Below are 25,595 nucleotides of genomic sequence, written 5' to 3' on the forward strand. Positions count from 1 at the left end.
CTCACACCAATCCTAACACTTTGGGAGACTGAGGTGGGCAGATCACTTGAGGTCAGAAGTTTGAGAACAGCCTGGCCAACATAGTGAAAGCCCATCTCCACTAAAACACAAAAATTAGCCGGGCATGGTGGTGCACACCTGTAGTTCCAGCTACTCGGGAGGCTGAGATGGAAGAATCACTCGAACCCAGGAGGAGCAGGTTGCGGTGAGCTGAGATCACATCAAGCCCCTGCACTCCAGCCTGGGTGATGGAGCAAGACTCTGTCTCATTAAAAAAAAAAAAAGAAAAGAAAAGAAAAATAAAAATGGAAGAAGAAACACATATGGTTAATTGCATAATAAATGAAGAGATTTTCCACATTATTGGTGATCAAGGAAATGCAAGTCAAAACCACAGTGAAATACTGTTTTATACCCATTTGACTGGCAAAATAAAAAAACCCTATAAAAACCAAGTGTGGAAGAATATGTACAGGAGACTGGATAGTGAATATATACATATACACACGTACACACACACAGTGAATATTATATAATAGTTATAATTAATTCCTTAACTCAAAACACAAAAATAGGGATTTCTTGTCCCTAATATCAAAACAAAATATGGATGAATCTTATCTATATAATAAGTAAAACATCTAAGTCCCTGATATTAAATACTGCATTAAAAATACCTTTTAAATAATGTTAAAAACGACAAAAAAATTTAAAACCAGTAATTTTAGGCCTGTATATAAATGCAATAAAACTATGCAAGAGGGAAAGCAAGCGAGAGGTGAACATAGGAGTCAAGATGTTGGCTACTTTTGAGTGAATTCGTGAGGTGGGGACCACATATTTCGATGTAGGTTATTGTCAAGATCCTAGCTATTATTTTAGGTAGTGGTTGGTTTCTTGTGTACATGTTAAATTATTAAGAATTACTAACTAGATGCCTAAAAAGTAAAGGTGGCAGTTGATGCATGGTTTCTTTTTTCTTTTCCTTTTTTTTTTTTTTTTTTTGAGACATCACTCTGTTGCCCGGGCTGGAATACAGTGGTGTGATGTTGGCTCACTGGAAACTCCACCTTCTGGTTCAAGTGATTCTCCTGCCTCAGCCTCCCAAGTAGCTGGGATTACAGCTGCCTGCCACTATGCCTAGCTAGTTTTTTATATTTTTAGTAGAGATGGGGTTTCACCATATTGGCCAAGCTGGTCTCGAACTCCTGACCTCATGATTCGCCCACCTCGGCCTCTGAGGGGATGCATGGTTTCTTGAACCAAGAATTATGATTAATACAATTTTGTGCATGTGAGGTTCTTTCTAATATATAAACAAAACCATTCTGTATATCTGTGGTCCCCTCCCCAACCAGTACATAAATATATGCATGTTACTAGGAATGCTGTGGAATAAGGCAATTCTGTATTTAGAGCATGATATTAAGGAGATTTCATTTTTCCATTTGGGGCTGAATTTTAATTCAACAGTAGGCCACAGATTCATTACTATTTCACTGTAAATGGACATTATACATATTTGAGGAGGAGCATTGAAAAGAGACATGAACTCGGATCCAGGGTACTAAACTCTTGTCCCAATACTACCATGTCCTCTAGGCCTGTACAGCCTCTCTCTGTATTTGGTATGTATTAGGGGTTTCTGATCTGACCACATGCCAAGACTGTGTCCAATTTTTCTCCTCTACTTTTTCTCAAATCATGAAATGATCCAGAAATTTCAGTATTTTGGCATAGGAGCTCCATTTTTCATATGCTTCTCACACCTACAAGTTGCATTAGCATCCTTTGTTGCATTGTGTTTACTGATTAGCATTTGGAATATAGCTCACCACAGATATGGAGCAAGGACAGATATGCTTTCTCCAAGATATTTACCTAAAACCAATTACAGTGTTGTTATCACAGTCATCACAGAATACAGTCATCATAGAGTTAAGGAAAGGAAATTATGAAGTGGCATGCATGGGCTAAGAAAGGTCAATGATCCAGGCAATTTGCTGAAGGCAAAGCAACTATTACAGGAAGAAAAACCTGGCTGAATATCACGTTAAGTCAATAAGGAGCTCACCGGGTGGAACGGGATAATTTGTGGAGACCTGCCTTGCTACACAGTGAGATGATGTGATACAGAATTAGAAATACTGGTATTTTCACCCAAAGTGTAGAACAAGAGCATCAGAAATGGAAAAGGGCATTAAGATAATCAGCCAAAATCATCAAGAGAACAACTCAGACATGACTCTCCAGTTAAACTGATTTGTCGGGGGCAATGATTTGCCTCCATTAGTCATGCACCAAGTCCAAGTTCATGCTGGTCAAGGAGTCAAGAGGATGCACTGAATAAAGAATCACTTTCTTGCATTTAAAATCAATCTCAGCAAAAGGCTTTGCAATAGTAAAGTCATACGGATAGGAAATCATCATGAATTGACATTGGAAGGAAGCAAGGGGTTGGTGGTTAGGTAACACATCCTTTAATTTCTGGTGATTTTTACGCTCCAAGTTGATTAATATGAGAGACCCTGACATAAGACTGCTTTGTAAATAGAAATCTGCTTTTCAGATCTAAGTCATTATTGTGATTGTCAGTGTAACTGGGCTTAAAATTATTGGAGGGTAGGGATAATCTCTTTACATCCCTGACGAGTGCTCTAGGATACAGCGTGATGGAATAGACATAGCACTGGAGCTAGGCTGAGCTCCACTACCGGCCAGCCCTGCAACCTTGGAGAAGCCACACTCCTTCTCTGGGATTTCGTTTATATCCAAATGGGGAAATACGATTAGATCATTCTAAGGACCCCTTCAATGCCAGCATCCTGTAACAATATAAATCAGAGGTTCTTAGCTTTTTGGGGGTCACAGAAACCATGAGAATCTGATAAAAGCCATGGACTCTTTCTTCTCAAAGAAATGCATATACCTTTCCTATCCCCAGCCACTTCATAAACAATTTCAGGGGTTACTACATTCCTAAAGTCTCCCATGAACCATGGACCCCCAGGTGGAACCCCTGATCTAAGTGATTTCTGATTATTCCTTTGCCAAATATTTACTGAGTGCCTACTAAGTCCCAGGTCCTGTGCTACGTAATAGGATAAGGACAATTGTCCCAGAGCCTCATGGAAAAACTGACATTTTAAATACAGAAATAAACTCATAGCTTAGTAGGAAACATTTGACAATGTATTGATGCCAACGTTAGGCAGAAATCTCAGGTATAAACCCCAGAAAGCATAAATATATTGGGAAAATGGTAGCTATTTAAATTTAAATCTTTCCAGCACATTGGACTGAACATTCATTTCCTTTGCTAAGATTTTTGCTCCCTAATCCCAGAACCATAAAAGTTCACATTTTCACCTTGTGTGAAAAAGGATGAATAGTGGTTTTGACCAGCAGACATTTCAGGATGGATTTTAGGATGGAGAGCTTTGTAGGCACTGGAGTCATTCAGAACTGGAATTAAAACCAGGATCTGAAACGCACTGGGTGTTTAACAAGGTAAACAGCTGGGCAAGTTACTTGACCTCCCTGAACCTTGGTTTCCTGATCTGTAAAATGGGAATCATAACAATGACTATCTCAATAAGGCATTCATATGGGTTAGTTAAGACATATAAAGCCAGGCCCTAGCAACAAAAAGTACTCCATAGATGGGAATACTATTTTTTTTTTTTTTTTTTTTTTGAGATGGAGTCTCACTGTCTCCCAGGCTGGAGTGCAGTGGCACGATCTCGGCTCACTGCAAGCTCCACCTCCCAGGTTCATGCCATTCTCCTGCCTCAGCCTCCCGAGTAGCTGGGACTACAGGCACCTGCCAGCATGCCCAGCTAATTTTTTGTATTTTTAGTAGAGACAAGGTTTCACTGTGTCAGCCAGGATGGTCTCGATCTCCTGACCTCGTGATCCACCCACCTTGGTCTCCCAAAGTGCTGGGATTACAGGCGTGAGCCACCGCGCCCAGCCAAACGGGAATACTTTTTACACTATTTGAATATAATAGAAATTCTAGTCACACAGGGTCTGCTCACATAAGGAGTTTCTTAGGTTAAAATACAAAGACTCCATAACAGTTTTGTGATCTCAAGGGCCTTTCATCCCATCATTACAGAATTGCTACAGCTCTGTGGTGCCCTGAGCCACATGTGAATTGGTTCTTACAGAGCCCTGAACCTTCATACAGCCTTACCTGTCCGCTCTTGGCTGAAGCAGTGATTTTCATACTTGCCACTCCTTGTAGTTATGGTCACAGTGTAAAGGCGGCCTGGGGTGAGGGAGCTGAAGGAACATTCTCTGACAGACTTGGCAATGACAAGGGACTGAACCACCCTGCCGTCATGAGACAACGTCACCTCATAGTTATCCACATCTCCGGGCGCCGGCAGCCAGGAAACGCTGAGGTAGTCATTACGACCGGAATTGTTCACCGTTACTCCACTCACACTGGAAGGGACTGTGATTTTGAAAGGTAGGGGGGGATTCAAAAAGAAAAACACAGTCAAAAGTTTGGATTGTCTATTGCAGTCAGCACAAATCGTGCACTCGAGATCTAATCTGATTACATAAGAGGTCAAGGAAGTGTGAGGATTTCACTCAGCTTCTAGAAGCTGAGTGTTGTTACATCAGAAGGCTAATCAAAATAAAAATGTCAGGAGGCCTTTGGGATGCCTCATAAATACAAGGATGCCACTACTGAATTTTTATAGGGTTGTTTGTAAAGCATTTCAAGTCGAGGCATCTTTATAGAATGTTTTAGAAGGTTCCTTGTAAGAAAGGGAACAAACATTTCAACAATCCAAATGAATAAACTTGAACCAAACTTACCAATAAAGCAAAAATGTTTGAGTGGAAAGGGGAAGAATATGGTAGCTTTTCTAAAGACCTTAAACTGGGATAGCTTCAATCTTCTTGTGATGAAATTATTTATTCCCGGGAAGTAACAGCAAACACAAGAGGGACCGTTTTCCCTTTGCAAAGCATTTCCTGCCCTCTAGTGGTAAGAAATAAGTCTAAAAACCTGTCTTGGAAATAAGAAGTCTGGAAGCTGGACCAACCAAGGGCAGAGAGAACTATTATGGCAATAATGGGTTTTCTGATGTCAACTATAATCATTTGCTTATATGAATTGGGGATTAGTGGCACAAACGTTTACTGAGAACCTGCTATTTGTCAGGTATACAAAAATGAAAAAAGGCATGAATGTCTTCAAGAAGTTCTCTGGCTGGATGTATAGTCAGCAAATTAGTAACTGCAGTATTGAGTAAAAGTTTAACCACATATCGGAAATAGGTGCCCATAAATAGTACTGCCCTAAATGAATATAGGAGTAAAATATTACAGTATATATGAACCGCACTACTGTTGTAATCATTAGTTGATTAACTTAACAGTTTCATGTGATTGTCAATTTCAGTACCTCACTTAAAATGGACAGGATTTGGCTAGATAACTTCTGAGAATCCTTCTAATGTAATATGCTCTGACTTTGTGAATTAAGCCCCAAAGCATACCTCATACGTAAAAGCACTTATCCATCACTAAAAATTATAAACTGCATTCTAGTGAACAACTCTGGTAATGCTGATCCACATGTATGGACATTTCCTAGATATAAAGTTGAACTTTTTAGCCAGGAGATTTATATATTGGTACATCTCTTCTTTCCTTTTCTTTCCTTCTTTTCTTCCTTTTTTCTTTCCTTCCTTCCACCATTCAACCATCCATACATCCTTTGGTTGCTCTCAAAAGCAACTCATTATGCTTGTTTTTAAAAACTGCTCGAAATATTTGCAACTACTAACTTTTTTTTGTTTGTTTTTTGAGATGGAGTCTCATTCTGTCGCCCAGGCTGGAGTGCAGTGGCAGGATCTCGGCTCACTGCAAGCTCCGCTTCCCGGATTCATGCCATTCTCCTGCCTCAGCCTCCCGAGTAGCTGGGACTACAGGCACCTGCCACCACGCCCAGCTAATTTTTGTATTTTTAGTAGAGACGGGGTTTCACCATGTTAGTCAGGATGGTCTCAATCTCCTGACCTTGTGATCCGCCTGCCTTGGCCTCCCAAAGTGCTGGGATTACAGACGTGAGCCACCGTACCTGGCCCTAACATTTTATTAGAAAAGACACAATTATCAAAAGTTTTGGAAGAAATATGATTCACTTATTTAAGAAAAAATAGATACAAAATTTGTTTTTCCTTTAGGATGAGCATTTTCCCAGATTAGAATTAGATTTGTTAAGTATATCTAATATCTTTAATTTCAAATATTCTGCCATCTTATCCGGGCTAGGAGGGTTTATTTGTATGTTTCAACTCAGTGGAAACAAGTGAAATATAAGAATACCTTTCAAAATTATTTCAGTATTGACTAATATTTCAGCAATTTGAGGAGATGATAAGGATTATCAAGGCCATAGCCACTGAATTCTTTACAATTGACTGTGTACAAAATTTACTAAAAGAGGCACCTTTCAAAATCCCTATTATTATTCTTCTATAGGAGTCTCCCATTTTCCTCCTTTATCATGATAATGTGCACCTTTCATATGTTTGAGTAAAATAACTCATGCTCATATTTATTCATATTTGGTTCTCTCCTCAAAACTTTATGATCATTCTTCAAATAATTTCTTGTCCCTTTTTTAAATGCTTCTATGATATAATATGGGTCAAATACTTGTACCTTTATTCTAATTAAAATATAGGTGTAAAAATAATTGTAAGTCCCACTTATTTAAAGTGTCCAGTTATTTCAAGAGATAGCACAGACTAGACTATTTTAGTAGCTCACAACAAGTTGGACAATCCTCGTGGTATTTAAAATGAGAATCAACCTGTGTGGCAGAATATGGTTCCCCAACCATTTCTTTTCCTTGTGACACACAGCTAGACTACATTTCTCAGGCTGCCAGGCAGTCAGATGTAGCCATGTAACTGAGTTCTGGCCAGTGGAATGTGGGTAGAAGTGAAATGTCTACTCCCAAGTCTGATGAGTTGTATCCCCTCTCCCACCTCCATTCTCTGGAGAAATGTGGAGAGCTCTGAGGACCTACAGCAAAGAAGAGCCACCAATGGTAGGAGACTGGATCCCAACCAATAGAGGCATCCAATCATGAACACTCACATTATACAGTGTCTAAGCCTGAATTAAATCAGTCTAATGTGACTGATAAAACTGCACATCACTGGGAAATGAATGCAAGGTCGTCCTCTACTCCTCTCCTCAGCCGCCTTATTATTTCTCCTTCCCTATTCTGACACCCAGGGTAGGAGTGAATTATTGTGCATGGATTAAAACACAGAAGCTTAGGGAAGTAAGTTAATGGCACAGCTAGGACCAAAACCTAGGCCTCCTGATTTCCATGCTAAGCTTTTCAGCACCCCCCCGCCACAAGTACGCAACACCAATGGATGGTACCAAGAACCATTAAAAGAAAGGAAAGAAAATATCAGGGAGAAAGCTACAGGTGATGGGCCAGGCGCAGTGGCTCACACCTGTAATCCTAGCACTTTGGGAGGCCGAGGCGGGCGGATCACGAGGTCAGGAGATCGAGACCATCCTGGCCAACAAGGTGAAACCCCGTTTCTACTAAAAGTACAAAAATTAGTGGGGTGTGGTGGTGTGTGCCTATAATCCCAGCTACTACAGAGAATGAGGCAGGAGAATCACTTGAACCAGGGAGTTGGAGGTTTCTGTGAGCCAAGATCGTGCCACTGCACTCCAGCCGGGTGACAAAATGAGACTCCGTCTTGAAAAAAAAAAAAAAAAGAAAGATGCAAGTGACAATGTCAGCTGTCATAGAATGAGGGAAATGGGCCTACACCAGTGAATTTCTACCAAGACTATGAAACATCTCAGTGACTTCATTGTTCTTCTGGGAGATTTAATGAAGTTAATGTCCTCTGGGTTCATTAAGTAGGTGAGATTCATGATTTTGGAAAGAGATGCATCTATGATGCCTGCAGCTGATAAACAGAATTTGAGTGTTGAGGATGCAGAAGGAGAAGCCTGAAATCCAACTTACAATAATTATATAAAATTAAGTAGACAAGGTCACGAATAATTATCAAAGCTTCTATTGGTTTTATGTAATTTCTTTCCAAGAAATGAACATAAATTTTATATATCATATATGTTAACTTTTATGTTCTTTCATTGTATTACGTACAATGGTTCGGTGCCATGGCTCCCTGACACACATGACCATAATGACACTTATTTGTTTACTTAGCTTTCTAACAGGGAGCTCTTAAGGTCCAGAAAAATTGTTTAGATAGCATATTAAGCACTTGTTTAATGTTGCTTATGAAAATATATGAGACCTGAAAATTAGATCAACTCCACCTCTGACCATATTAATTGGAGATCATTTTCTTTTTATGTCTTGCAAACCAAGAATATAAAAGAGTGAAAGATGCTTTCTTTGGGAGGTTAGTCTTGTTTTTTATCTCATTATTATTTACCTTTATGGGGACATAAACATTTCAAAGGAAATCAATTGAATAAGGGATAGGCATCAAGTGAGGCGCTCTTACATGTTCATTGGAGATGTTAAAATATTCAGCCAGCTGCAGTGGCTCATGCCTGTAATCCCAGCACTTTGGGAGGCCAAGGTGGGCAGAGCACCTGAGGTCGGGAGTTCGAGACCAGCCTGACTAACATGGAGAAACCCTGTCTCTACTAAAAATACAAAGTTAGCCGGGTGTGGTGGCACATGCCTGTAATCCCAGCTACTTGGGAGGCTGAAGTAGGAGAATTGCTTGAACCCAGGAGGCGGAGGTTGTGGTGAGCCGAGATCATGCCATTGCACTCTATTCTGAGCAACAAGAGTTAAATTCCATCTCAAAAAAAAAAAATTCAGAATTTATTCTCTCTTACCATCACCCATCGCCCAATTTCCATTCCATATACCTTCTGGGTGGTATTGAAACGTAGCTTTTAGGAAGGCCAGGGATAAGTCTGATTTTAGGATATTTCTATAATATTCTGTTTAGGGGTCTCATGTACTCAGATCTTAGTAAGTTACAGACATATATCTCTACTTCTTACCTGTTCTTCCCTCCACCACCACTTGTCGGGAAGAGATCCCTCCACTCACTGTTGTTACTACCACGGAGTACAGGCTGCCGGACTTGAGAAAGTGGAAGTTGTATCCGCTGGTCTCACTGGGGATGCTTTCATTTTTAATGACCACATTTTCATGGATCAGTAAGACTTGGTAAAATTCTACATCTCCTTGTGCCTGGGTCCAGTTAGTAAACAGACTACTGGTCATTCCTTGGTTGGCCACATGCAAGTCAGTCACTTGGGCAGGCACTAAAACAGTAGACAGAAGACAAAACAAATGACACTTAGTCACCTTAAGAAAGTGTAAGAAAAATGAGTCAAAAAATGGAGACAGACTTGAAAGTGCTAAAAATAATTTTTGTGTTGTTGCTATAGACTCTCAGTTCTATTTCCTGTGGCATATGGAGAACTACTCCTCTAGAGAAGCTTTAGTACTTTGAAAAAGCTGCTTATATAGGGATCAAAATTATTTAGGATCCAAGGCTGAGATGATGCATGCTTATTAAGTGGTTTTGGTTTTAAATTTTAGATAATGAAGGCTGCTATTTTTGAAAACTGCTTAGTTAATATGATTTTATCTGTCCTTAGCCCACGAGAATTCAAAGCTATCTAATCTACCTGAGCCAATGATTGTTCTGGGGCGGTACTGGGAATTCCCTTCAGTCTGGTGAGTATGGTCTAGCAAACTGGTTAGTTCTATACTGGCACATTCTCAAAGGGGCTGTTATTATATATGAACATGTAATAATATAAATTGTAATAATATATATTACAAAGTAATAATAACAACAACTACTGAATGTCTACTATGTGCCAGTTATGAGCTATATGTCTCATGAAGGTTGCATTATTTGACACCCATTCAGAACTCTATAAAGTTGATTTTATTATTCCATTTATTAATGAGGAAACCAAGGATCATAAAATGTAAGTAATTTATATCACAGTGCTAACAAATAGCCAACCTGGAACTGAAAGCTAGATTTGTCTAACCCCTAAGCCTGTGTCCTTTTCCTAATTAACATTTATTGCTTCCAACTTATCGTTTAACAAATCTTATATACAGATCTTGAAGTTGGCATTTGGTCAACATACATTCTTCTTTGTGCCTCTTTCCTGAATTATAATAACCAAAGGGATTGTAACCTTGGCACCCCTCTTTCTCAAAGTTCATTGACTTCTGGATTAAGATATTAATCCAGATATAAATCTGGATTAACACATTTTAATGTGTTCATTAAAAAAATCCTACTGTATATGGATCAGATTCAGTTATAATTCTAAAGATTCAATTTTAATTCTAAATTTTATATGAAAGGCAAACAGCTACAGTGTCCAAAGCAATTTTGAAAAAGAAGAATAAAGTTAGAGGACTAACACCACCTGATCTCACTAAAAATCTTGTAATTAAGACAGGATAATACTGGCAAAGGGCAGACAGAAACATAGATTGATGGAACAGAATTGAGAGTCCAGAAATAGAAGAACAAACATGCTATCAATGGATTTTTTTAGTGATCCAAAGGCAATTTCATGGAGAAAAGATGGTCTTTTCAATACATAGGGCTGGAATTACCAGGTATCTATATGCAAAGAAAAAAACCTTCACCCATATCTCACATCATATATAAAAATTAACTCAAAATGGGTCGCAGACCTACATTTAAAACCTAAAACTATAAACTTCTAGGAGAAAATCTTTGTGACCTTGATTTAGGCAAATATTTTTAGATATGACACCATAGCATGATTTATGAAAGACAAAAATTGATAAATTAGACATCAAAATGAAAAACCGACAGAAAACATTTTGACTGAGGACAAACAAACAATCCTATTTTAAAATTCAGCAAAATATTTGAACAAAAAAATCCCCAAAGAAGATAAATGGGTGACAAATAAGCTTGTGAAAGGATTCTCAAAGCCATTAGACATCAGAAAAAGGCAAATTAAAACCACATGAGATATCATTATCTTATTATAATGGCTATTCCATTAGAATGGCTAAATTTTAAAACAAACTGCTAATATCATGTAATGCATGCTGAGAATGTGGAGGAAGTGGAAATCTCATACATTGCTGGTGGGAATGCAAAATTTCACAAACACTTTGGAAAGCAATTTGGCAGTTTTCTACAAAGTTAAATATGCATTACTATATGACCCAGCAATATGGGTGGTGGGGATGATAAAAATGACCTTAGGTCTAAAACAATGCCTTAAACTTCCATTTCTGGCAGTATGATAGGCTAGATACCATGAAAATCCTTAATAAACACAACTATACATATTGGATAAAATACAAAAATGTAAATGAATGACTTGTCAGGAATGTAAGGGATTCTCAAAGGCCAAAAAGTAAAGGATAGAGAGATAACTGGATCATAAAGCAAACTGTTGTGTTGAGAGCCCCTTTCAAATGCAAATGTAAGTTTTGATTTTATAGCATTGCAGGATATTGGAGAAAGGAGGTAAAGTGTAGATTTTTCCAGGCTGAAGAAACTCATAGGTGACCTTGTATAACATTGGAAAGGCTACATTCTAAGTATAAGTGAAATAAATAGTATCTCTTTACTCCCTATACAACTTCAGCCTTAATACTGGACGGAGAAAACGATTTCCTCTGAGAATTCATAATCTTAAGATAGTTTCAATGTGTTTGCCACCTGAATTTATAAAACCCAGGTGATCAAAAAACCTAAAGTTGACAATTTAGATTAAAGTAGGTCTGGTTTGATAGCCTTGTGCACCTGAAAGAATCAAATGAAAATTCCTTCTGAAACTCACCTTCAAACATGTCCTTAAATAATTTCCACAGAATAAAATTCTAGGGAAAACAAGCTTACGGTAAAAAAAAAAAATCACATACATTTAAAGAAATAAAGCAACATAAACAAAAGACAGGAAAATCAAAAGACAACAGAACTTAACTCCTGAAGATTTCAGCTATTATAATTATCAGACATGGGATGGAAAATAAACATTGTTAATTTGCATATAACAATACAGGAGGGGAATGAAAATATAACTAAAGGGCAACAGAGCACAACATAAATTTGAAAGAGAGCCAAAGACAATGCTTAAAAGTGAAGAACATAACAATTAAAATTTAAAACACAGTGGGTAGATTTTAAAATAGATTAGACAGAGCTGAAGAAAGAATTAATGAAATGAATCAAAGAGATGAGAAAGTTACCTATACTGTAGTTCAGAGAGAAAACACATGGAAAATATGAAATATATTGATGTGTTCATATATGTGTGTTCTAGAATACCAGAAGATGACAGAGCGGGGAATGGAGAAGGGGCAAGAGGCAATATCGGAGAGTTAATAGCTGAGAATTTCCAGGATTGTAGAAAGACACTAATTGGAAAGTACAGAAATACCAATCAATCTTAAGCAAGAGAAACAAAAAGACATATATCTACACCTTGATTATTATTGTGAAACAACTGAACACCAAAGGTGAAAAATCAGTCATAGCAAACAGACTCAGAGAAATAAAAATTAGACTGATAGCTGACTCAGCAGCAACAATAAATCCCAGAAAGACTAGAATAATATCTTCTATGTGCTGAGAGAAAATAACTTTAAACACAGAGTTAGAACTTAAGGAAATTATCTTTCAAGACAGAGAGCTATAAAAAGATGAGAGTTATATAAAAATATGCCCAGCAAAAACAAAATTTGAGAGAGTTTGTCCCTAGAAACTCTCAATGAAGAAATCTGAATAATGTTCTCCAGAATAAATGAAAATAATCCCAGATAAAATGTCTCAGATGCAGGAGGAAAAAATGAGAAAAAAGGTAGTAAATTGATAGGTAAATCTAAACAGATGTTGACTATATAAAGCAATAACTATATTTTTGTGGGATCAAAAGAGGAGAGAAAAATAAGATACAGGACAATAGTATATACATTGAAAAAGGAATTTTTTTTTTTTTTTGAGACAGGGTCTTACTCTATCACACAGGCTGGTGTGCAGTGGCAGGATCTCGACTCAATGCAACCTCCACCTCCTGGGTTTAAGTGATTCTTATGCTTCAGCCTCCTGAGTATCTGGGATTACAGGTATGTGCCACCACTCCCAGCTAATTTTTGTATTTTTAGTAGAGACCATGTCTTGTCACATTGGCCAGGCTGGTCTTGAATTCCTGGCCTCAAGATCCGCCCGTCTCAGCGTCCCAAAGTGTTGGGATTACAGATGTGAGCCACGAGGTCTAGCTAAAAGGGAAATCTTGATGACTTTGCTTCCAATTACACTGAAAAAATGAGAGCAATTAGAAGATAACTGCTCACCCTACAACTATCCACCTATTGGGATCTCTACCCACATATTCTCTCTTCCCTAGGTGATGTGGTTTGGCTTTGTGTCCCCACCCAAATCTCATCTTGAACTGTAATATGCATGTGTCCAGGGAGGGAGGTGACTGGATCATGGGAGCAGTTTCCCCCATGCTGTTCTCATGTGAGTGAGTGATTTCTCACAAGATCTGATGGTTTTATAAGGGGCTCTTTCCCCTTTGATCTCCATCACTTCCCCTCCTGCCATCTTGTGAAGAAGGTGCCTGGTTCCCTTTCACCTTCCACTATGATTTTTAAAAATTAATTAATTTATTTATTTTATTATACTTTAAGTTCTAGGGTACATGTGCACAACGTGCAGGTTTGTTAAATAGGTATACATGTGCCATGTTGGTGTGCTGCACCCATTAACTCATCATTTACATTAGGTATATCTCCTAATACCATCCTGTCCCCTCTCCCCACACCCCACACCAGGCCCCAGTGTGTGATGTTCCCCAGCCTGTGTCCAAGTGTTCTCATTGTTCAATTCCCACCTATGAGTGAGAACATGCAGTGTTTGGTTTTCTGTCCTTGGGATAGTTTGCTCAGAATGATGGTTTCCAGCTTCATCCATGTCCCTACAAAGGACACGAACTCGTCCTTTTTATGGCTGCATAGTATTCCATGGTGTATATGTGCCACATTTTCCCAATCCAGTCTGTCGTTGATGGACATTTGGGTTGGTTCCAAGTCTTTGCTATTGTGAATAGTGCTGCAATAAACATACATCGCATGTGTCTTTATAGCAGCATGATTTGTAATCCTTTGGGTATATACCCAGTAATGGGATGGCTTGTTCAAATGGTATTTCTAGTTCTAGATCCTTGAGGAATCACCAGACTGTCTTCCACAATGGTTGAACTAGTTTACAGTCCCACTAACAGTGTAGCAGTGTTCCTATTTCTCCACATCCTCTCCAGCACCTGTTGTTTCCTGACTTTTTAATGATCGCCATTCTAACTGACCTTCCCCCACGATTGTAAGTTTCCTGAGGCCTCCCCAGCCATGTGGAACTGTGAGTCAATTACATCTCTTTCCTTTATAAATTACGCAGTCTTGGGTAGGATCTTTATAGTAGTGTGAAAACAGACTAATACACCAGCTGACACTGAGGTTAGATTCCCCATGCTCCTTTCTAAAGCCAATTCCTCCACTTGTGCTCTAGATCCCAATACCTCTTGCCTACTCATGGAAAAACGGCAGCAATTCTTCCCTCTCACTTTACATCATCATGATTCCCCTTCTACATCTTCTAGATCATTCCCTCCAGCATAAAACATGCTGTTATTTCTTCTACCTTTAAAAAATCATCCTCTTTTCAACCATACTTCCTTTTCTAGATGCTGCCCTATTTCTCTGCTCTCCTTTGCAGCAAAACTCCTTGGAAGGGTTGTTCTTTACTCTTTTTCAAGTTTAGGAAACTAAATCCAAGCCAAGTAAAAAGAAGGAACTAATAAAGATAAGAACTGAAATTGGTAAAATAGAAAACAAACACAATAGAAAGGATCCATAAAACAATGCCTAGTACATAATAGGCGGTTAATGAATACTTGTAAATTGCATGTTAAATAGTAATTCAGCAGACAGAACACTTTAAAATGTAAAGTTTATAAAGATTATTACCTGTTCTTCCTTTTACTGAAGAGGAATTTTTTAAGTCTCCACTAATACTGGTGACTGTAGCCATGTATTTTCGTCCAGGCACCAGGTCAGTAAAAGTGAATTCTTTGGCATCTTTGGAGAGTGACTTGTGGATCAGACGGAGGTCTCTGTCAGCTAGGGAAATGATGTATTCCTCCCATTCTGCTACAGGGGGCTGCCATATGATGCTCAGTGAGGTTTCATTGGCATGTTTGACACGAAGCTGGAGGACAGCCAGGGGGACTGAGGAAAAAGCAATGGAGACTTGGGTCACTGATGGACTCAGGCACATTCATAGAGTATACTTTTGAGAGCTCTTCTCTTCCATCCTTAAGAGTGTTTCAGTTCAACATTTGCTTTATGAATGTCTCTGAGTGTTAAAACAAAATCTTATCACAAAAAACTTTGTTCATGTATTGTAACCAGAAATACAGACTCAATTGGAAAACATCTTGCCAGAAGAGTCATTGATTTTTGACTACATAATACTTTGAGTTTCTTTTTATATGGATTCTGTAATACAAAAATATTTACTCCAATCTTGTCATTCCCAAAATCACAAAGAAGAGTTCCTGTTTGAGTATTTAGGTGGATCTAGGAGTATTTGTCACCCCCATAGGTTGAGGAGACCAAGTGCAACTTTCCCTCATTTCTGAGGTGGGGGACACTGATATGTTCATGGAAGGGAGAGTTGGCTGGCAATAATAGCATCTAATTGAGGACTTGTCTCAAAATTGATTCATTTAAAAGGTTTTATTACAATTTCTAGGAGACATTAAGAATAAAGTGTTGGTCGGGCGCAGTGGCTCACGTCTGTAATCCCAGCACTTTGGGAGGCCGAGGCGGGTGGATCACTTGAGGTAAGGAGTTTGAGACCATCCTGGCCAATATGGCAAAACTCCATCTCTACTAAAAATACAAAAATTAGCCAGGCATGGTGGCTCACATCTCTAGTCCCAGCTACTTGGGAAGCTGAGGCACGAGAATTGCTTGAACGCGGGAGGTGTAGGTTGCAGTGAGCTGAGATCATGCCACTGCACTCCAGTCTAGGCAACAGAGCAAGACTCCATCTCAAAAAAAAAAAAAAAAAAAAAAAAAAAGGAATAAAGTGTTTCTGCCTTAAATTATGAAAGAATCAAGTATTAAAATTTTTACTGTAAATTTTGCATCCATAAATTTTCTATAAATCCATTCTAACTGAGTCCCTAACTCTGCATCTTCCTCCTTTGGTATAGAGAAATAATTTGATTATTTACATTGAGGCCTACTTCAAGTTACCTGAATAAGGTAAACTGGAGATAAAGTTTAAGAAAAGTTTGGGCTGGGTGCAGTGGCTCACGTCAGTAATCCTAGCACTTTGGGAGGTCGAGGTGGGTGGATCACCTGAGGTCAAGAGTTTGAGACCAGCCTGGCCAACATGATGAAACCCCGTCTCTACTAAAAATGCAAAATTAGCTAGGTGTGGTAGCGCATGCGTGTGATCCTAGCTACTTGGGAAGCTGAGGCAGGAGAATCGCTTAAACCTGGGAGGCGGAGGTTGCAGTGAGCCAAGATCACGCCATTGCCCTCTAGCCTGGGCAACAAGAGTGAAACTCTATCTCAAAAAAAAAAAAAAAAAAAAAACCCAAATATTTGGCCTGGCGCCATGGCTCATGCCTGTGATCCTAGCACTTTGGGAGGCCAAGGTGGGTGGACTGCTTGAGGCCAGGAGTTTGAGACCAGCCTGGCCAACATGGTAAAATCCTGTCTTTACTAAAAATACAAAAATTAGCTGAGCATGGTGGCACATGCCTGTAATCCCAGATACTTGGGAGGCCAAGGTACAAGAATTACTTGAACCTGGGAGGTGGGGGTTGCAGCGAGCTGAGATTGTACTACTGCACTCCAGCCTAGGCCTGGGAGACACAGCAAGACTCTGTCTCAAAGAGTAAAAATAAAGAAATAAATAAAAGTTCTCCTGAGAATTATGCTGACATGCTGAGAGCCCCTAATGTTTTATGATCTTCATTTCCAAGTCATTTGAGTGATAAAATATTAGAGACGACATAGATGCTTGTCCTGTGAAATACTCAAAGTAGCTTAGTTTAAGCTGCTGTAGGTCTTTGATCATCATCCAGTGGACATTAATATTTGGAAGATGAAGAGATTACTGCAAGACACAGTTGTCAAGCGAAGTGGGTGTCATGATCTTTTCTTTGACATTCTTCTAAGAAAAACAGTGAATCCATGTAGTTATTTCCCTATTATCAGGCAAACTAAGAAGAAGGTATTGGAATTTCACTCTAAGTATCGAGCATTTCACATTACAAGGATTATCAAGGAAATGTTGAACTTGGAAGTGCAACTCTCTTCTTTGACAATATGAGTATAAGTATTTGACAGTATGAGGATACTGAAACATGATTCTTGCTGTCATGATTATACTGCAAAGCTTTGGGCAGTTATAACCTCTTTGAGCCTGTTTTCTCATTTCAGTAGCCTTATTCTTCCCTTCCCTAAAATCCAAATATATCCCTCTCCACTTTAATCACTCTTCCTTGGTACCTGAAATCCCCACATTAGTCAGCATGAGGTCAAAGGCAATGGTTCCCTAATGCTGATCACTAGCAAAACGTTCTTCTTTTGTGGGAAGGATTGTCTTTATTTTTGGAATGTATCCATCCTACTCTTTTGGTGTTTAAAATGGCTTTCTTTCATGAAATAATGGAATTACTAGTGGAAGTGATTTTAAATGTTCTAATTTGACAAATTAGGTGTTAGAAACCCCACTTTAGTCTTAACGTCCTTAATATCTCAAATTCAGAAAACACGAGGGTATGATATTAGCTGTTACGGCAGTTACCTGGATTACCTGGGAGAGGGAACAAATTACTCTTCCATTGGTGTTAACACCTTCATATTTGCCTACCTGTCCGGCCTTGGCAACGCTCAGGATTCTTCAAATTTCCACTCTCAACAATGACTTCCACCTCATACTGTCTTCCCGGCACGAGCCCCATGTCATCCATGACATAGTGTGTTTCTTCCTTTCCCACAGTGATGTTGAGCAGCACTACAGAATCATTGAAGAGTAGGATCCGATACTGCTCCCAGTCTCCAGCAGGGGGCGACCAGCTCACTACAAGAGACCTCATCCAGCCATTACTGTTTGCCTCCAGGTTTGCAACTTTGTCTGGAACTAAATGGTGAAATGATGTCAAAAAGGAGATATTACAAACCAAAAGTAAGAATACTCATTTACTTTTCTTGGGCAGCAATAGATAGGAGACACAATATCTGCAGTTCAAAACATTTCTATCCCCTCTTGATGTCTGTGGATTGCAAATGAGGGGTTCTTTGAGACATTTGACACTCAAGAAGTGTCTGCCAAAATCATTTTAGTAATATCAGTAATGTAATCTTCTGTTACAGTGTTAATAATCTAGTGAAATGTGGCATCCTTTGGAAGAGATATTGGATGTCGTGATCATGAGGCATTCGTTTCTTTTTTCCAACTAAAAAGATTAATGTTCTTGCAAGATTAAGCTCTATTTTTTTTTTTTTTTTTTTTTTTTTTTGCTTAAAAGCATTCAAGGTCTCTCTATAACCTACAGAATAAAATGTCAAGCCCTCTGCTTACATTTTTGGCTCTTTAAGTTGAGACCCCACATCCTTCCAGTCTTAACTGAGACTACTTTCTGCAGCCATCCTGTCTCCTTCCCTACCCTTTGGAAAGCTGGCCTCCAGTTGCATGTTTTGTAGACCTGCAAGTCTCCTGGGCTCTTCTGCCTCTGGGCCTTTGCTTATTTTGTCCCCTCCACCCCAAAAGCTCTTCCCTCTTTGTCACAAATGTTATATTTTTTAGGTCCTCATTAAAGACCATTTCTATTTCCTCCAAGTTGGTTTTATTTTTTTTGAGACAGGGTCACACTCTATTGCTAGGCTGGAGTGAAGTGATGCAATCATGGCTCAACCACAGGGCTCAAGCAATTCTCCCAGCTCAGCCTCCTGAGTAGCTAGGACCACAGGCACATGCCACCATGCCCAGCTAATTATTATTATTATTGTTTTTTGTAGAAACAAGGTCTCACTATGTTGCCGAGGCTGGTCTCAAACTCCTGGGCTCAAGCAACCCTCCACTTCGGCCTCCTAAAGTGCTGGGATTACAGGCATGAGCCACCGCGCCCTGCTCCCATTTCCTCCAAGTTTGTGCTGCTCTTATGAAAGAGAATTTTGTTCTCTTTCCTCTTTGACCATATAGAGTTTACTTCAGATCTCTAATAGCAGAGGGAATGGACTCTGGAATCAAATAGCCTAGTTTAAATTCTAGCTCCAGCACTTACTGAGTGGATAACTATGGACAAATTATTTGACCTCTTTGAATTATCTGTATAATGCTAATAATAACAGGACATCTCTCACAGTTTTGTTGTGAGAACTAAATGAAATAATGGGTGTAAATTATTTTGTCAGTGCCTGATACATGGAAATATCAATACAGTCACTATTATTAAAATGTACTATTTTTCTTTTTGTACATGTATGTATTCTACATCTGTGTGATTAAAATGAAACTTTTCTAAAGCAGAAGTTGGACAATTTTTTCTGTAAGGATCAGGTAGTAAATATTTCAGGTTTTGCAGGATACATATGGTTTCTGTCTCATCTTTTTCTTGTTTGTTTGCTTATTTGTTTGTACAACCCTTTAAACATGTAAAAACCACTCTTAGCTTGAGGGCTAAACAAAATCAGGCCACAGACCAGATTTGGCACCAGATGGGGTAGTTTGTTGGATCCTGCCTTAAAGGCAAGTAGCATGTCTTATTTGTTTTAACAATAGTACAGTAATTTACACATATAAGGCACTGGATAGATAAGTGTTTGAGGACATAAATTAATAAAATAATGTATGGAAAACATGGTTAAATGCTAACTGGTTCTCACTGTAAGAATGAGTCAGAAATGTTTTATATACTGGCATCAATGCTAATGCATTTATGCTACTTAAGTGATGTGACATGAAAAAGCATAAGACAGAAACAATATGCACATCATTCAGAAATCCAAACTCATTTGCCTAAGTGACTCAGACAAATGGGCCCTACCCCAGACACCTTCAGTTACATAGGCTCCACTTCTCAGACTGGGAAAGGAGTTTTCCTGCTAACTTATTTTGTCCTATTCTAAGGTGGATCAGAGAGTGATTTGAGCAACCAAGGAACATTCTGGAGCCCAAGACTCACATGTTCTGCCCACTGCCATCCTCTGAGCAGACAGTTCACCAGAGACACAGCTGACAGTAACTTGATAAAGTCGTCCAGGGGTTAACTCTTTAAAGTGAGTTTCAGTGACCCGAGGTGCTAATACTCTGGATTCTTTGATGGTCCCTTTATGAGAGAGGGTGATGTTGTAAGAATCCACATTTCCAGGAGGTCTTTGCCACTTGACTTTTAGAGAGGTCAAACTGCCATCATTTGTCACCTTCAGATTTGAGACTTCCATGGGGGCTAATTAGGAAAGAACAGAAAAGAGACTCAGGATATCTCACCAGTCCTATGGGCAAATTTTGACCTGTAATTTTATTTCTGCAAGCCACATTCCTTGTGCTGGAGAAAACAAGCACTTTAACAGGCAAAAATTATCCTCTTCAGATGGTGAAAAAATAAAAGTAAAAAAAAAATTTAAAGAGGCAAAAATAATGCTGTAAAACCAAAGGTAGGCTATGTGCTTGGTGGCAAGGCCCAAATCTTGTCAGGCAGAAGCCTGGATTCTGGTTCAGACTGGGCCACTGGTCAGCTGGGAAACTCTGGACAGCTCTTTCTAGTTCACTGAACCTTACAGTGTTTCTTACTGGCAAATGAGGCTAGGTCAAAGCCCCACAATGGTCCTTCCCAATTCAGAAATTCTTTAAGTGGAAAGCACAAAGAGGTCTGTCATCTGCCTCATTTCTTATCGCCTTTATAGATTAATATTCAATAATATTGAGTACATAGTAAATATATTGATCAATTGATTAGTAATTACAAAATTTTATGTGATAAAACTAATTTTTATATTAAATCATGATAAAGTTAATGAGTTGTGTTACTACTTCATCAAAGGAAAATGATTAAAAAGGAGATACCCTTTTGTGAATACTTTTTTCTAGAATATAAATTAATGAAGCTTCCTTAAAAGAATGGGCGGCTGGAGCGGTGGCTCATGCCTATAATCCCAACACTTTGGGAGGCCAAGGTGGGTGAATCACCTGAGGTCAGGAGTTCCAAGACCAGCCTGGTCAACATGGTGAAACCCCGTCTCTACCAAAAATACAAAAATTAGCTGGGCGTGGTGGTGGGCGCTTGCAATCTTAGCTACTCAGGAGGCTGAGGCAAGAGGATCACTTGAACCCGGGAGGCCAAGGTTGCAGTGAGCCGAGATCGCACCCTTGCACTCCAGCCTAGGCAACAAGACTGAAACTCTGTCTCAAACACAAAACAAAACAAAACAAAAGAATGGGCATAGCACTCTGATTTTGCATAAGGCAGTTAGGAATGCAATTTGCTCTTGATGTACATAAATAACTTTTAAGATATACAGAACATTTTTGGCCAGGAATATCTACATATATTTGAGGTGTGCTATAAAAGGTACATAAATGTACTGGTATCCTCAAATATCTTTCCCACCAGCCTCCTATAGTTCCAGAAACTAATGTCTAAGGCACCGCATATACTAGAGTTTCTCTTAAAATTAGATAACTTACCAAGAGAGGAGATTTAATTCACACATTAGACTTGCTAGAAGGATTAGACTCTACTAAAATGTAAGCTCCATGAGGGCAAAGACTTTGTCTCTCTTGGATGTTATATCAGCAACGCCCAGCATCTAGCCTATATTCAGTAACTATTGGCTGAATGAAAGTTTGTGTAAATTACTCATTAACACTTAGCATAGATTCATTTATTAGTCTAGGGTAGGCTGTGGGAATAGGTCCTGTAGTATTGGGTCTCAGGTCATGTGGTTAGATAGAAAATTTTGGACATGACTGTCACACAGGAGTAGGGCTATGTATAGCATGGAGAAAGTAATTCTGGTTCTCTGTGAGTGATGTCATAAAGACAGTGGATCCCTGGTTAAGAAAAGGAAGAAGGAATCCTTAGCAAGGAGACGGAGTATTAAAAAGAGAAGAAGAGAAACTAGGTCCATATCAGTAATTAACTTTGCCTACTTCAAAATGTTGCCAAGGGCTAGCCTAAACTTTAGAATAAAAGAGAATCCTTCTTTTTCTGAGTACAAAAGTGGATATTGGTCTTCTATACCTTATAAGAATTTCCATTTGTCCTATATTACTGTTATTCAAATAATAAACTTGATTTATTAAACATCCCCTTGAATTCGCTTTCTTCTTCTTTAGCTAGCTAGGGAGAACTTACCTGTCCTGACTAGTTTCCACTTGTAGTTTTGCAGCCCTGCAGCCTCAGTCACAACAGTGAGGTTGTAGAGGTAGCCAGGGGTCAGCCCGTTAAAAGTATAGGAAGTAGCTTGTCTGTCCACAACACTGCCATGAACTAGGATCCCTTTATCCATTAGCATCAGCCGGTATCGTTCCACATTCCCAGAACCATGGGACCAGGAAACCAGGAGAGAATTGGCTTTTGTGGAAATACCAATATCTTTCACTGGAGATGGCACTAGTGAGATAAAATGCATGTCCAAATGTCATTCATAATTCCCTTATAGGAGACATATACATTTAATTAGAAGTCACACATTCATCTTAACTTGGTAATAGCATTAATAAATAACAGGATTCTGGAAATTTCACTGAACTTTGATTAGTGCTGTTTTCAAAGTCTGCAGCCTGAAGTTACATCATAATTTACTTGTCTATCTCCCCCACTTCACAGGTATTAAGGTAGCTTTTGCCAATGAAATATATAACACTGCACAGCAGTAAGTGGAAAAGAGAAAGGAAAGAACTATAGAAGATGAAAAATGGAGAGGGAGATTTTAAAAAGAGAGAAAATGTGGCACATATACACCATGGAATACTAGGCAGCCATAAAAAAGGATAAGTTCATGTCCTTTGCAGGGACATGGATGACTCTGGAAACCATCATTCTTAGCAAACTAACACAGGAACAGAAAACCAAACACTGCATGTTCTCACTCATAAGTGGGAGCTGAACAATGAGAACACATGGATACAGGGAAGGGAACATCACACACCGGGACCTGTTGGGGGGTTGGGGGGATAGGGAAAGGACAGCATTAGGAAAAATACCTAATGTAGATGACGGGTTGATGGGTGCAGCAAACTACCGTGGCATGTGTACACCTGCACGTTCTGCACATGTATCCCAGAACTTAAAGTATAAATATCCCAGAAATTAAAGTATAATTAAAAAAAAAATTAAAAAGAGAAAATGAGGGGAGAGCGAATGACATGAAAGACATGTACTTTATGGAAGGAGGTAGTGATGTGCCGTGTGTATCATAATATGTGGGTGCACAGATGGCTTATTCTTCACCTCATCGAAGAAACAAATACTTGTTTCAAACATAGGAATATTTAGGAAACTTCATGACTTGATGTTATAAGAAGAGTATACAAAGAATAAAAACATCTAAAAAATAAGTTTTATGGCACAAACTCAGAAAATGGGGCAGAAAGTCTTGTTGCTTTGATTTGAGTTAGAAGAGCCATTAGGGAGTATCTCTTCCAAATTGGAGAAAACTCCAATTCCAGAGAAGTCCCATGACTTCTTCAAAACCATTCAGCAAGTGACCAGCATAGCCACGCATGCTATTTTCAGTCCAGTCTGTCCACTGTATCCCACAAGCTCCTTTTAAAAATTTAACTAATTGCTAATTAATTAATTTTGCTCTGGAGTAGCAATCTTACTCCTATTCCTTGAATAGTATAACTTGGAAAGTATCCTATGAACTACTCAGCTATAAATAAACAGGTCTTACCTGTTGATCCATTGGTATAAACTGAAGAAGAATGTTTTCCTCCAGAAACAGCTGTGATGGTAATATTGTATTTACTACCAGCAGTGAGATTGAAAAAAGTGTATTTGTTCCATGAAGTACTTTCTTGAATTTGAACCCCCTGTATCTTTTGGTTATTTTCATCAAATAATTGCACCTCATATGAGGTGACTTTTCCGGGAGAAGGAGTCCACCAAACGTGCAAGCTGGTTGAAGTAGTCTTCTCTTTGCTGACTCCAAACCTAGCAGGAGGTAAAGGATCTGCAAGGCAAATACAAAAAAAAAAAAAAAAAAAAAAAAAAAAGAACATGGCTTGAAGACTTTTGCAAATAACTGCTTATTTTACTGCAGTCCAGATTCATTTTTCTTAAAAATCTGTTATTTGTGAAATAAAGTGGCATTTTGCTTCACTTCCAAACCTACCCTTTCACTTTCTTAAAAAAAAACAAAACATTTAGCTACTAGTCATATGAATTCCTTTTTCTACGAAAACTTTTTTGTTGTTGTTGTTAAGGTAGCTCTGATCTTGAAAGTTCAAGCAAAGTTATATTTTCTTTGGCTTGCGGTTTAGCAAAGTTTTCAAACATTGATAAACATCCAGGTTATGCCTGGATAAATACTGAAGATCTCAACAGAAAATGCAGATATTAAGAAATAATTTGAAATATACACTGAACTTCTTTCTAGGTTGTAGATTGTTGGTGTCTAGTATACGTAACTTTGGGTGGTTTTTTAGATATTAGACAACCACAAAAGATACAGATCTGATTATAAACCTAGGATAGGTTTGCTTACCAAAATGGATTCTCCCACTAGCTGGGACTCCCTATATCCCTAGACTTTTTTTTTTTTTTTTTTTTTTTTTTTTAGATGGAGCATTGCTCTTGTAGCACAGGCTGGAGTACAGTGGCACGATCTCGGCTCACTGCAACCTCCGCCTCCTGGGCTCAAGTGATTCTCCTGCCTCAGCCTCCCTAGTAGCTGGGATTATAGGCACACGCCACTGCGTCTGGCTAATTTTTTTTTGTATTTTTAGTAGAGACACGGTTTCACCATGTTGGTCAGGCTCGTCTCGACTTCCTGACTTCAGGTGATCTGCCTGCCTCAGCCTCCCAAAGTGCTGGGATTAGAGGCATGAGCCACCGCACCTGGCCCCCTATATCCCTAGATTTTTAACATCTCAATTTTGGGGCACTTTGATGCTGCCGGAGCACCCAGAGTATGTGGGAATGGGCAAATCTTGCACCCAACTGTTCATCTTATTTCAACTCTCAAAGCCAAGGATCAGTTTGAGAAGTCCTGCTTTGCCTGTGGTTGAATCTCCACCATTGAACTTGAATAGAATGAAAAGCATATCTGGGTTAGGAACTAAGTCAACGATATTTAGTGAGCAGCCATTCTTTTGGTACAGCGGGGAGTAAAGTCTAAGAAATAAGGGGCTGCCCCTACCCTGAGTGCTGAGAGTAGATTATTGTGAGACATCTTTAGGAGAAATTTTCAGAAATCCAACATGGTTCTTGGTCTAGAAAGTGGGATCAAGATACTGGAGACCAATATTGAAGGGTCAGGTCAGATA

The 25,595-nt window shown here is 38.9% G+C and overlaps 1 protein-coding gene across 2 annotated transcripts in view; it reads right to left on the reverse strand.

Moving 5' to 3' along the window:
- The window catches only part of PTPRB (protein tyrosine phosphatase receptor type B), a 123,987-nt gene that overhangs the window by 57,856 nt on the left and 40,536 nt on the right, over window positions 1-25,595 (reverse strand). For both annotated transcript variants that reach the window (XM_001117453.5, XM_001117455.5), the window contains 7 exons: window positions 24,002-24,280; window positions 22,459-22,716; window positions 20,287-20,550; window positions 17,973-18,242; window positions 15,047-15,307; window positions 9,058-9,324; window positions 4,199-4,462 (listed from right to left, as the gene is read on the reverse strand). In XM_001117453.5, the coding sequence (XP_001117453.4) occupies window positions 4,199-4,462; window positions 9,058-9,324; window positions 15,047-15,307; window positions 17,973-18,242; window positions 20,287-20,550; window positions 22,459-22,716; window positions 24,002-24,280 (1,863 nt within the window). The remainder of the gene's footprint in view (window positions 1-4,198; window positions 4,463-9,057; window positions 9,325-15,046; window positions 15,308-17,972; window positions 18,243-20,286; window positions 20,551-22,458; window positions 22,717-24,001; window positions 24,281-25,595) is intronic.

This window comes from Macaca mulatta, chromosome 11 (assembly GCF_049350105.2).
Source record: "Macaca mulatta isolate MMU2019108-1 chromosome 11, T2T-MMU8v2.0, whole genome shotgun sequence".
Taxonomy (NCBI): Eukaryota; Metazoa; Chordata; class Mammalia; order Primates; family Cercopithecidae; genus Macaca; species Macaca mulatta.